This window comes from Vipera ursinii (genome assembly GCF_947247035.1).
Source record: "Vipera ursinii genome assembly, chromosome: 2".
NCBI lineage: Eukaryota > Metazoa > Chordata > Lepidosauria > Squamata > Viperidae > Vipera > Vipera ursinii.
In genome coordinates, this window is record NC_139513.1 from 137,700,609 (window position 1) to 137,715,114 (window position 14,506).

The 14,506-nt window shown below is 39.0% G+C and overlaps 1 protein-coding gene across 3 annotated transcripts in view; it reads left to right on the forward strand.

Moving 5' to 3' along the window:
* The first annotated feature begins 1,524 nt into the window (after positions 1 to 1,524).
* The window catches only part of RBMS2 (RNA binding motif single stranded interacting protein 2), a 76,455-nt gene continuing 63,473 nt past the window's right edge, over positions 1,525 to 14,506 (forward strand). For all 3 annotated transcript variants that reach the window (XM_083353965.1, XM_083353966.1, XM_083353967.1), the window contains exon 1: positions 1,525 to 1,703. In XM_083353965.1, coding sequence (XP_083210091.1) covers positions 1,638 to 1,703 — 66 coding nt within the window. In that variant the 5' untranslated portion in view covers positions 1,525 to 1,637. The remainder of the gene's footprint in view (positions 1,704 to 14,506) is intronic.

Sequence of the window (14,506 nt, forward strand, 5' to 3'; positions counted from 1 at the left end):
TTGTGGTCATAAATCAATGTAAATAACCTGTACCATAGTTACCGTTTGCTCATAGATGTATAAGTATAAGGTATATTAATTTAATTTCTATAGAATGTATTATAGAAATTATACATTACAACCAGGACTTTCAAGTAAATTGAGGTTACTTTTTTCTCCTGAAACAATAGTACAGGTAAGTTCTCAACCATCATTGAACCCAAGATTTATGTTGCTAAGTGAGAAATTTTGCCCCATTTTATGACTTTTCTTGCCACAGTTGTTAAGTGAACCACTGCAGTCATTTAAATTAGCAACATGGGAATCTGGCTTCCCCATTGACTTTACTTGTCAGAAGGTCGCAAAGGGGGATCCTATGACCCTGGGACACTGCAACCGTCATAAATGTAAACCGGTTGTCAAGCGTCCAAATGTAAATCACATGACTATGGAGATGCTGCAACAGTCATAAGTGTGAAAAAATGTCACAAGTCACTTTTTTTTCAGTGCCGTTGTAACTTTGAACAGTCACTAAATGAACTGCTTTAAGTCGAGGACTACCTGTATACAATTGTGGAACACAGTTCTATCATGAAAGACAACTACTTAATTTGTTTCAAAGTCAATTGAGCTGAGAGGAAGTTGCATCTCTGTATGATTACATGATCTTACCTTGCCCCTCTGCCTCATCTCCACAAGAGGGTGAGTAATTCATTTGAAACTTATCAATGAATGTAGCAGAGGAGTAATTTAATTGTTCCACATACTGGGACGGCAGAATTATTGGCCATCAGGGAAAGCTATCCCCACAAATGAAGAACTGTGGTCTTGCTTGTGTTTCAGACTGAAGCTACCCTCCAGAGCAATGCATTGTCCACAGTCAACAAAGAACAGCTTCTCTCCTCTGACTCCGAATCTCGGTTGTTAAAGAGTAAACTTCTTTTGATTTTCCCCAGGTAGGAAAAGAAAACGTGCTCTAGAATTTGGAAAACGTGTGATGGCTTTAATCAGTAAAATACTCTGAGGCTCTGCTTACGCTCAATTGTAGAAATGACAGATAGGAGTCAGTTTTATCCAGGAAAGAAAGGAATGGTCCAAAAGACACAGAGTGTATTGGAAATTGGCTATCCCAGGAAATCCGGAGTGCAGCATATTCTTCTGCAACACTCCTACCGGTAGTGAGGTTTTAATTTGTTCATTAGTCACGTAACGTGGTTTGGGCAATTGTTGCCATATAGCATCCTGTGTGGTGAAAAGAAGGGTCATTGCCAGTGCGTGTTGGACACCTGATAAATAGCTTAGCCATATGACATTTCTATTTTTTAGGGCAGCCAGAGGCCGGAATCCGTGACAGGAATGCTTTTTGGCACGTAAGGTTGCTTATGGTTTAACTTCTGCACTTTAGTTTCCCAAATTTCCAGTTCTTTTTGAAGGAACCTCTCTTGGTTTATTCTAGTGTAGGCATTAGGACCTGGCGGAATGCAGGCACCCTAGTCCTAGATTCCAAGCTGGCTTGCTTTGGTGACGTAAGCCAGAAGCCCTGTCTCTCTCTCCCTCTCTCTCTCTTTTTTCTCTCTCTCTCTGTGAGTGTGTGTGTGTCTCTCTCTTTCTCTTCCCCCCTCCCCTCCCTTTCCAAGCGCTCTAACATTTAAGCGAAAATGCTTCTTTCTGTGCCTCCTCGTGCAGGAATTGCCACTTTTGGCTACAACAAGAGCAACAAGAAGGTAAGGAAGCCGTTCACCCCGTGGGCCCCCCCCCCACCTCGCTTCCTATTTCCCAAGATCTTGGAAACGTCCTTGGCTTAAAGAGGGAGGATAGGTTAAAAAAAAAAAAAGGAGGGTTGTGAAGGTTTCCCCCCCACTCTTCCGAATATCCTGGTACTGCAGGGGAGGGGGGTGGGTGGCAGCGATGAAGGAAATAGGGTCTTTCCAGTTTGGGGGAGATTAGAAGGTTGCCTTCTCAAAAGGGAAACAAATCTTTGGGGTTGGCTGATTGTAGCTCCGTTCCCTTGGTGGAAACCACCCACCCCCTTGTCCCCATTCGGCTGGCCCTCTTGCTCAGGCCAGAGTGTTCCCAAGGGCGAGTTTCAGTCTGGAGTAAAAAAAAAAAAGGGGGGGGGAAGGGAAGGGGGGAGAGCAGAAGAGCCGGAGAGACGAAACACCAGGCAGTGAAATCCCATTTCGCAGCACTTGCTGACTTTCCTCAAGACATCGATAGCCTCTCTACGTTCTTCCCAGCACCCCTGCTTCAAGGACTTTGCATGGGGAAGCGAAGGAGGCGAGGGATCCCCAAGAGACTGGGGGTGGTCTCTCTCCTTCTGGAAAGAAGTCGCAGTAGAGATTTGAGACTTGGGCTTCAAGTCAGAATCACGCCAAGGGCCTGGTTTTTAACCCTCTCCTGATGCTCTCCAGGGTGAGACCGACTTCTGAGCCCACCCCTCACTGGGTGTTCTCGAGGGTGGGGTTCCAGGATGTGGTTTCTATGGCATCCATGTGTTCTCAGGCAGCCTGTGCCATAAACAAGGCTCCTCTTCTCCCCCACCTCCCCGCCACCCTCTGTTTCCCCCCCCCCCCACACACACACGTCTCAGGAACGGAGACAGGAGTATGTGTGCCTAGGAAGATGGAACCTCCAGCTTGTAGGAAGCTGTAAGGGAGTTGTAACAAATGTGTGTTTGCCAGGGTGGGGGGTGGGTGGGAGTTGTATGACCACCCCCACCCACAAGCAGAGCTATCACTGGAAACCCGAAAGGCCTTGTCAGCTAGGGAAAATGCAGGTTGGCTAGCCTGGTTGGTTGCTTTGCTTGAAGATTGGGGCGTGGATTAGTTTCCCCTGTGGCAAGAAGTCTGGTTTAGTGTGGGTACAGGGCGTTGAGGCACCTAAGTTATCTCGCCAATGGGGTTGGGAAGGTGGGGTGCAAAGGCAGGAATTGAGAATCAAGACTTCCAGCATTTTAAAGAGCTTATCTCTATTGTTGATTCACTGAATGACCTTGTATGCCAGTGTTGTGAATTTAAAAGAAACGGGGGTGGGGGTGGGGGGGGAGTGGAGAGGAGAGGAAGGGGAGGGGCTCTTTCTGCTTCTTCTTCTTTTTTTTTTAAATTCCTCTGTGTCCTCTCCACAGCCAAAAGCAGGAGTTGACAGTTTTACAGTCAATGAATGGGCACATTAAAGCCTCTGTAATAAAGAGAATGGGTAGGAACCTGATAAGAAGGAGGCAGGCTAAATTTGGATTATTAATTGTGTTTGTCCATATTTGGGATGGGTATGGTAGCGGAAGGATTTCTAGCTTTTTTTATCCTCGCTGTGCTTCCCTGTCAGCCTGTTTTTGAACCTGGGTCCCATTTTTTTTTAAATTTTCTCATTCTGATTTATTGGATGATGGAAATATATACAAGGAGGCAGGCTGAACTTACAGGATGGTGGAAGAGTGATGTAGGCCTGAAAAGATCAGAGAAGATTTTTGTGTGTCATATACTGTTATGAAGATACATATTTGTGTGTCCTAAAAGCCCACTTAAGGACAAATCACCAGGCATCTTTTAGATTCGAAGTAAAGTTGCAATTACTTCTGTAGGTTTGTGTATATGGATGTACATTTCTCAGTTTTCCCACCGCACGAATCCAAATTATATGTGTACATTGCACATGTGAGTTTGAAAATGTCTTCATTATATTGTTTTATTTCTAGAGTGTTCTTAAGTGAATTTATTTAGGCTAAAGTTATGGATTTTGTGCATGTATAAGTGCTTGTTTTCTAGTAATTAGATTACCAACAGTAAGTATGGGGGAAATTCATCTTTCTGTGCACTGATGAACAGGTGTAACTATGATAATAGGTGTGCAATCCCATTTAGGTATTTACAATATTGAATTTGTATGACAGCACAGATATGGGTGTGCATATCTGGATATAAATAGAATTTGATCAGGCGAAATGTCACAATATAGGTATACAGATGCATCTTTGGAAATGAGTGTGATGGTATCTGTGCATGGTGGTGATTTGGATCTACAACAGGAGTGCACAGTCTGTGGGCTGGAGGGTTGCAGGCTTGCCGGGCATGTCAAGTGCAGCACTCCAAATGGGCTGGGCTAACATTCCCTGGGGATCTTGTGAATCTGAAGGAGTCTCTGCAAAACTTGAAGCACCAATTTTGCACCTTTGCTTTTCCTCTCCGAATTACTTTAAAAAAAGGGCCACATGTCATGCTCTGGCCACATCAATATGGAAAGCTAGTAGGCTGTAGATAGACAGCTCCTTGGCTGTACTTTTGCTCCACCGAGCTACAATATACAGATTTTACTTCAGCTGAAAAACTTCAACTTCCCCATCGTAAAGGTGCTCTCTAGAAACAAATTTCATTAAAATCAATGGATTTCTGTTTGATTTCAGAGCCAGATGTAGCCAGCAGAAGCTTTAGGTGCAATCCCCAGAGCCTTTGCAAAATTTGTGACCAAATTGCAGATGTAATTTGTTACAGAAGTGGAAATTATCAAATACCTGGGGAGTAATCCCATTAACTCTTTTGAATTTACATTGAGTTAAATTGGAATTAAATCCGTTCTTGTCCTAACTGAGGGAGAAAGAGAGGAGGGGAAGCATGTTTAGGATTGTAATGGTAGCCAACGGGCTTAGGCACAAAAACTTGAGTTTAAGAAAGCTCTGGGTTTCATCCTGTGTTTCTCTGAATTGGGTCTCATATTGAGGTTCTTTCTATTCTGAATCCATGACATTTGTGTGAACAATATTGCCCTTACGATGTATGTTGATTGTAGAACCTCCCTTGAATACAAAAACATGGCTCTTAGATTATGAAAAGCTATGTTAACTACAGGTTCAGCCATTTGCATTGTTTACCTGAATGCAAGTAACAGAAATAATGCCGTTGTATGGAAAGCAGGAGATCTCAGCCTGCATATCAATGGCACTGGCCTTTTGTGAAATAAGATTAATAATGAACTTGGTGGACATGTTTCTTTCATTACTCTGCTGTGGAAATTATACATCCAGCTTGCTTTATCACGGATCCGCTGTGTCTGGCATTAACATCAACATGAGTCACAACTTGAGCATCCATCTTGAGTCTTGACCATGTTGTGTTGACTCAATGGTCTTAAGCATGGCTTAATTGTGAGTTGTTAAATAATCCTTTCCCTCATAATTTTAAAACCACACAAAGTACACAATGCCTTAGTGCAAGGTACAGATTCACTCTACTGTATATATAACTACCCTCTCAGTGAAGCAGATGGTACAGCTTGGGGAAAACTGTATCCATCAGGAGTTAAAAGCAAACTTGGTTATTCCTTGCTGGTGAATGGAAATAGTCTTTCCTAGAAATTTAGATATTTGGACCCGACTGGATTTCTCAAGCAATTTGGGCCTGAAAAAGGGTTTTAAAATTAAAATTCTAAAAGTAAAATTATATAGCTGTTGGTTGATTGGTTGGTTTTTATATAGGAATATCCTTGATGGATCTAAAAGATGTAGAAGTTTCTGGTTAGCTCCTTTGTCCAAGTATACATCTGAAAGAAAGCAAAGGATTGGTGTCTAGTGGTAGATCTTAATGTGGTCTGAAATAAATACATGAGTTTATCTAATGGCAGTAGCAAAATTACCTATTCTGGATATACGAACAAACTCTGAGATAAAGTCTGTATTCAATTATTGATGTATGTCTTTTTATACCATCTGCTTGTGAGAGGACTTCAGGGCTTTAATAAAGTTAAATCAATAAAGTATAACTTCTTCAGCTTTGAAGACCCGAAACAAGTGGTTCTTCTCTGCCCCACTATTAAGCTGATAGCATCTCTTTTGTAGAATCAACTCTGTCCTTTCTCATTTTCATACAACATCCTGTTTGCCCACTTGTTGGAAAAGCCATGTGATATTTTGAGATTTTTCTCTCTTGACTCCTTTTTGAAATTGACTTCCTTCAAATGAGGTACAGCACTATACAGAGTCCAATTGGGTCGATTTTTAAAAGGCTCTTAAATGTATCTTTCCCCCGCCCCCCTGCTCATTTTCAGAAACTCAAAGAATGAGTCTTTTTGGCAGTAATATGTTATGGTCATGCTGGGGTTAGATAATTGTTAAATTCATGCATTTATTTTTGTGTGCTCACTTAATTGTTGTATGCTTCCACTATGCTTAGATATAGAAATTTTGTTTGCTGTCAGTCAAAAGTACCACTACCAGTACTACTGGGGAAGCTAGATTGAAAGATAGTGATTTTCATAAACATCATGGCTGAGTAGGGATGTGCACTGTATATGTTTTGCATGTTGAATACTAATCAGTTTTCAAGCCTTGCCTTTCATTTGTTCGTGAACTGGTCTGGTCACTTTCTGTTCTTCCCCAAGCATTGCATTGCATTGCATTTATTTCTTCATCTTATAGCTGCATTCTTCATGTAACTGCTTTCTTTAATTTGTAATAAGTGGCTGTTGTAAAACATCTATATTAAAGATGGAGGAGTGGATGGGGTGCCTGGTGAGTACTATTTAGTAAGTACTGTAAAACATTGATCTTAGAATCCCAATCTCTCTCTGACACTTACTAGGTGTCATTTCTTTAACTTTTCATTTTTGAGATCTATTGATTAAAACTAAAACTAGTAGACAGTTTGGCAAGAGATTTGGAAGAATTGAATTAGGCATTCTCTGAAATTGTCATCTTTTCGTTCATTTACTCTTTATGGTATATCGTCACAATTTTCATTTTATTTCATTTTAAGATTTCTTATGTTATCCCTTTTCTTTCACTTTGTTATTATATTTATGACATTTTAAAAAAGTAAAACAAAGTGCAATCACAGTCCATTCCTATGTAGCTTGTATGGACAAAAGAGTACAAATTTTCTAGGCCTCTTGTATCTTTAATTAAAAGATTCCCTATTTTCAGTCCATTTGATTGAATTCAAATGGATATGGGTGAAAGATTAATGATGAATCTATAGCTGTATTGCCCCTTGAACAGTCTCTGTTAAATTACCAACATTCAATGGAGAAAGATTTAATTACTGTTTAATTTAGTTCATTTTAGAGTGCAGGAATCCTATTCTGACAAGAATTAAAAAAGTAATCTGAATAAAAGAGTAATACAGTCTTCCATTTTCTTGCAGGTCAAAACTTACAGAGCAATTAAAAGAAGCTGGTGTATCACTATTTTCTTTCTTACATTGTCCTGGAAGTCAAAAAAACTAGTGTATTTACAAGGAGGAATCTATTAATTAAAGTTGCAGCGCTTTGCTTAAATACGAGAAGGTCTTTATTCAAAAGTTACCATTGCTAGATAGTATTTTAACAAATGATTATATCGAGCCTATGTTTTAATTCTACTTTCTTATAGTTGCAGAAAAGCAAAAATTGCAGGAATAAACTAACAGGGATGTTAGTAACTCCCAGCTTATATTCTCCCTGTGAGATTTTAGGAAATAAAAGCACTTTGTATGCACTAATGATTTATATAAACATGAAGGGGTGATGTTGTCAGCTTTATGAGTGATAACTAATAGGTAGCTTCCATAGTCAACCTTTCTTCAGTTTGGGTTAGAAATGCTGAATGTTTGCAGTATCATTTCTCTCCTTCAAATGTGTTCTAAGTTAGAAGAATACACAGTGTAGATTTTTTTTGTCCATTTACTCCACTGAGTTCTGTTTTTACCACCCTGTTTGTGTGTGTGTGTGCGTGTGTGTGTGTGCTACACATTATTTTGACCCATAGTTTATTTTAATATGGGTTGTTGACTGTGTAGCATCACAGTCAGAGAAACTATGTTATGCCTTAGGGCAGGGGTCTTCAAACTTGGCCCTTTTATGACTTGTGGACTTCAACTCCACAAGGACCAAGTTTGAAGACCCCTGTCTTAGGGCCAGAGTAGGGAACTATGGTCATTTTATGACTTATGGTCTTCAACTCACAGAATTCTTGAGCCAGCCATGCTGGGAGTTGAAGTCCACAAATCATAAAGGGGCCATAGTTCTCCACCTCTGCTTTAGGGTAACGTGTGCACCTAGGCCCATGAAACATTAAAACTACAGAGTACTGCTCTTCAGTGGTTCTTTAGATGTATTATGTGGCATAAGATTGTTATATATTCTGCCATTTCCCACAGCCATTGGTCCCCAATTTCATTGTTAATCTAAATAATCTTTTCAAAAAGTTAAAAGATTGCATTAAAGAAGAGTTACTGTTCAAATAGTGTACATTTAATGACAATGGTAAATAGGTTCTTCAGTTTTATTCATTGTTTAAGAAGATTGTTTGAGCCTAGGCCCACAAAAGAAATATATGTGAACCAATGCCTCTCTCAGGATACATTCATTCTTGGAAAGTCTTGGTTGTCTTTGGCCTTATTTATTCATACCCACTGCCTTCCAAATGATTATTTCTCTGATGTCTCCGATCAAGGGTAATTAAGATGCAGCAAATGGTTATTCTTATGGAGCTTTGGATGGATTGCTTTTGGTATCTTGCTTTTCCTCTAAGAAGCTTAGAGATAGGAAAAGAACCTTTGTTTGGACTGTAATCGTACCAGTAGCAATCCATTCATTTTGATGGAAAGACTTGATCTTCCCTAAGGCCACTTGATAGTTTCCTTTTGGAGAAATCAGCTTTCATTCTGCCTAAAAAGTTTCCAGCCCTCAAAGCTTTTAAGACAGTTTAGGAGATGTTAGATCCATTTTTTTCTGTGAGAACCCATACATTTTTTGTTTATCCTAACTGATTTAGTGAATTGTCTGTGTGATTGCAAAACATGCTATTTAATTTATATATTCATTAATTTGGTAACCTGTATTCTTTCTCTGGGAGATCAGGATATTGTTATTTTGTTATTTTATCCAGTTTTTATATATGGTCAACGCAAGGTAGCAAACATACCCACTATTCCTACAACAACAACCGTGTGAGTCGGGATGAGAAAGAATGACTGGCCCAAGGACTCCCAGCTGGCTTTCATGGCTAAGGCAGGACTAGAACTTACATTTTCTTAATTTCTAGACCAGCATCTTAAGTGTTACACCAATGTACAAATTGTACATTTTTTATTATATAAATTATTTTATTATGTTATTATATGTAATTAATATAATTATACAGATTATTACACAACGATGTTTGTGTGTCAGTTTGTTTACATTATCAGATTGATTTCCCACCTTTCCTTCAAGAAAACGATATTGCTTCATAACGTCTTCCAAACAATCCCAGGAAGGTAGTCATAATTGCCGAAATAGCATTTGATGGTACCATCTCAATGTTTTTGGTTATCCAAAGAGGAAATCCCAATGCTCCATTCCTTTTTCATTATGAAAATATTTTTTCCTTAACCCAAGAATTTGGGAAAATTACTTCATGTTTTATCTTTTGGATTGAGCACAGCTGCTAAAAATAATAGGGCTTAAGTGCATGAATTTTGAGTTGGATGGGGATTTTGTATTTGAGGACCTACTGGTTGAAACAGTACTATGTTGTTCATCCATATGCTTTGGGGGGGGTATAGCTCTTCCTATAATCCACTGACAAAAGTACCTTATGACTGTTTTCACACGTAGGATAGTTGCAACATCTCTGTGGTCACGTGATCAAAATTTGGATGCTTAGCAACTAACAGTTGCACTGTCCCAGGGTTGTGTGATCATTATTTGTAACCTTCCCAGCTGGTTTTCAACAAGCAAAGCCAATGGGGAAGCCAGATTCATTTAACAAGCACATGATTCATTGAACAATTACAGTGATTCACTTAACAACTGTGGCGAAAATGGGGCAAAACTCACTTGACAACTGCCTTGTTTAGCAGTGGAAAAAAATGAACACAAAACTAGATATTTATGGTTACCAATTTAGTTAAGTTCCTCATCCAACTAAGATTTTACTATTATGTTGCATACTGCTCCAAGCTATATGTGTTCATGTTATCCATTATTCTGTATTAAACTGGCATCTTTCTTTTTTAATCCTTCGAAAATAGGGTATTTAAATAGGTATGATCAACTTCTAATTAGCACTTTAATCTGCAAGATACGGGTTAGTTCATTCTGAATACGAATATGCCAAAATCAAATTTCTTAAGCATTCCTAGAAATAAACTTGTCTACCTCCTAACCTATATATCTGTAACATTGCTTTAGCATTAAGTGCAAAATATTGGAGAAATGGAGCAACACCCACCCAGTATCAGATAGATGAACCTCTGGGTACATATTTAACTATTATGGGCTTGTTTAGCCTCTAGCATCATCTTCTTTTAATGACACTTTTGGTCCCCACACAGACTTCACAGGCCTTTTTAGAAAAGAAAATGGATGGGTGGCTGTTTAAAACTTTGCTTATTGGCCCAGAGGAAAAAACTCAAAGGTCAGCCCCCCGTGGTAAAGAACATGGGGGGTGGGGAGGAATGGGTGTGTGTGCAGTGCCCCAATAATTAACAACTTTCTGGTAATTCAGAGTTGGGTTGACCAGACATGCCCACTATAGCAACCATTTTGTATCTAGGCAGCCTTCCCCTCAGCCATCATGTTTTCATTTTCCAGAAGAGCTCACTAATTCCAAAGAAATGGGGGCCTGTATCTGGATCATATCAGATCTTTCTTGTTTTTTTGCCTATTAACCCCATCAATGGAAAAAATAGATCTCACTAGCCTGCTGGAACCAAGCTTATAACAGTAGTCCAAGCTAAGAATTTTGTTGTGCTGAATATTTCGTAGTATGTCTCATTTTGTGTGATCATTACAAACCTTCCTTCCTTCCTTCCTTCCTTCCTTCCTTCCTTCCTTCCTTCCTTCCTTCCTTCCTTCCTTCCTTCTCCAAAAATATGAGGGCATCAAAACATTCTCTAAAACTATCCAAAGTAAAACACAAATCAAAGATTAAAGGTTCTCCAGTAAAACAGAAATCAACAATAACAGCCAACAATCACTGATTAGCCAAGGATGACAGATCAGTGGGAGCCCAAGGGCCTTGCATCATAAAACAGTTTTTGTAGCTTTTCTAATTGTTTGGGGCCAGATCTCTTGATGGGACATTGATTGCTGGTTTCTCACCCCAAACATTCAGAGAGGGAGAATCTGAAGCATGTCTTGTTTGTGGAGTTTGGTCTTCAGGGAAACAAAGATTATAAATAAAAATCCTCGATACAGGTATTGTATGTGGGTTATCAACATATGGGCTGTGATCATTTCTCAGAAGAAGGAGAAAGGATAATCCCAAAGGGGAAGGAGATTTTTTTTAAGTGAATCCCTTGTGCAGTAAAGTAGGAATGACTTTGGGAGGGAGAGTGCAGATGGCGAGTAGGATGTAAAAGAATTCAGCCCCAAGAGATGGTGTGAGAAATGTTTAAGAAGGGGCTTTCCTTAGTTTTCTGGAGAGTAAAAGGAAATGAGGGAAGAAATACTTTCAGTCCTGGAAAATTATGTTAATATAAATTTACAATGAAGGTAGAGTAGTACTTCGGGTTATGCTTCTTGTCTGGACTACCTCAGGAGACTTAAGATAGCACTGCAACAACAATTAGGGATCGGTGCCAGTATTAGGAGTTTGTGTGTTTTGTTTGTTTACACAGGTTACAGGCTGATCTATCAACTCTGAGCAGTGTGCAACTCCTCAATACATAATTGGGATTAAAAATATATTACCTATCTAAAAACAACTACATAGTATTCCTATGAAGCAAGGAGTCATGAATACAGTGACAGTAATAACAAGCCCAATCCATTGAACTGAGAGGTAATCACAACAACCCAGCCCCTGAAAGTTGATGGAACACCCAGGTTTTTGCCAATTTTCCAAAAGCCAGGAGCAAAGGGCCGAACTAAAGGAATGCTAGATGGGGTGGGGCAGGGTACTGTCACAAAATGTCTGCTGTTGGAAAGTGGGATGAGGTGTTGACTCCTTTGTTGCACATTCAGTTTCCTGTATATTAATTACCTTTATTGGATCTAAATGAATCTGCATTATTAGACCAGAACTTCTTCCAAACCTTGATTGTCTTGTACAATTTATTTTAAATCCAAATGACTATTATCTTGAGGTAATTTGCTTTTTTGCCCTTCTCCTTCCCAGTTCTTTCTCTTCTGGATCATATCTTTTAGACTGTAAATCTGAAGGCTTGTAGAAACCTATTGTAAATCAAGTGTAGAAATTTCATTTAAATGCTTTAAATAAATATTTGTAGAATAAAGTTGTGAATCTGGGGAAGTTTTTTTTTTACTAGATTATACTCAAGAAAAGGGCTTAGTATTTGTTGGTATGCATTTGCCCATAAAATGATGTGTCCAAACATGAAGTGTTACGAAACATATTAAACAGAGGCAATTGAGTCCAGAAAGAGTCAATGGTAGAGAGATCTTGATAAGAGAGATTAATTTTAAAAATCGTAGCTTTTCTCTAAGCACTCGGAATCCTTAAAAAAAAAAGACATGTTTGATACTTATAATAGTCAGCTTCTCATTAAATGTAATTCTAAAGTAGGGATATAGCTTTTAAAGAAAGCTAAATAAAATGCTACACAAAATATTTTATTGTGCAAAGAACTACATGAAATCCTTTTTGTCCATACTTGAGAATTTATTATATATAGTTCAGAAGGCTGATGCTGGGCAGTTAGGATCAAATCTCTTATCTATGATGTGAAAGATTTTGAAGCCAATAAAAATGTATGGCTCATTGGAGAACCGGAGATGGCATGTATTCAGCCATCTTTTCAGTCTCCTTCCAATATGATGCCGTCTCGTTGGAATCCCCAAAGGTGCTTTTCCAAAAGGCAACTGGACTTTCTTGGTTAACCTTTTACCTTGGTTAACCATTTACCTTTTGGAAAAGCACTTTTGGGACGCTAGGGACTCCGATAATTGCGAATCTCCATAAACATCTCTCATTGGAATGCGTATGCAGTCATGGTGGTTAGAAGTTTCTTCCTAGTCTGAGGAAGCATCACTGACACTTTGGGTTGGGGAAACTGTTTTCTCTCTTTTGAAAAAGTCCAGGTAGTTTGAGAGACTCCCAAGAAGAAGCTGTTAGGGTATGAGTTGGGGATGGGGAACAGGGATGCTTCTTCAGAAGAACCTTTATTGCCACCTCTCCTTCAACTGAACCCATTCTGTTGGCTGAGAAAGAGGTACAAGGTCTTTTTCCCATCTCAGAAAAGCTTCTCTGCATTTTCCATTAGCATCAAAAAATAACCTGCTGCTCTGGGGAATGTCAAGAGGAGCTGAGGAGTCTTCTCCCCTTCTTCATTAGGGGAATTAGAATTCCTTCTGGCTGTGACTTCTGTGGCTCTTTTAGGTCTCAGAGAGCAAGAAGAAACAAACCGTGATAAAAGTTACAGATCATTCTCATTTGCAAAATGACCTATCCATTTAAGGATTGTAGAACCAGGGTATGAAAATATTTCCATTTCTAAATGTTTTGAGTTCCAAGCACTTGCTTTTGAGTTCAAAACAGTTGTGTTTACTGACACCATTCTAGTATTCTTACTATTCCAGAAGTATTCCAAGCTTGAAATAGCTCTATAAATGTGAGAACAGTTTGAAAGAGACTAATTCGCGTTTGAAATGTTCAAATTTGGAACATTTTGCATGATCTTCCTGATTTCTCAATTCTTCCTTTGCCCTTAGGAGCAGATCTGGGGTATGCAGAGCCCTGGTGTGGGAGGGAAAATTTAGTCCATTCCTTCAATAGTGGCATGCTCTACTAATGGATTACCAGATTAGAATTTCTGATGATTGCTTACTATAGTTAAGATAAATTGAAAAACTTTTCAGAGGTTGATTATTTTTAGGGGTTGAACAGCAGATTATGAACAAAAATCAAAACCAGGTTATCCTCAAATTCTTACATTTCATTCTAAAGTTTAATTAGACGTTGGTGTTGTTGCCTGACATTTTGTGAAATTCTTACTTTGAACGCTAGCATTTTACTAGATTTTTCGCCATTATAATTTTTTAAAATTTAATTCTGTTGTGTCTGTGAATCACTATCTACTGGGGATATATAAAACTCATCAGTTGAGAAATATAATGTTCCAGAGCAGTCTGGAACATTCCATTCCCTCTCTGGACTATGCTAAGGCTTTTCTTGAATGATGTTTGCCAGGACCAGTCCAGAGGTTTCCTCTTGAGAACAGACAGATCCTGGTTCTCTAGAATGATCCTTTCCCAAATAATGAGTTTTTGCATAATCCTACTCTCTGCAAATGTCTTAGAATAATACTTTTGCATCTGCAGGTGTGGTTTTTCCATCCTCGGAGAAATCCCTGCTGTATTTGTATCCACATTTTTGTATGTGTGAATGTAAAATATATTCATGGATTAAAGTTACCGTAACCCTGGTCATATAATACACACACGTGCCTTTTAATGGTTCAGGTCTTACTTTGTTGTAAGGATTCTGCACACTATTATGTTTCTTTGTCTACCCTAAGAACAAAGAACTTTTGTGTGATGGGGCATGTGCCCTCAAGGAACTGAATGTCTGCGCTGCTGCACACTTCAAAGCACCTTCATGGTTATTTGCCCATTTAGG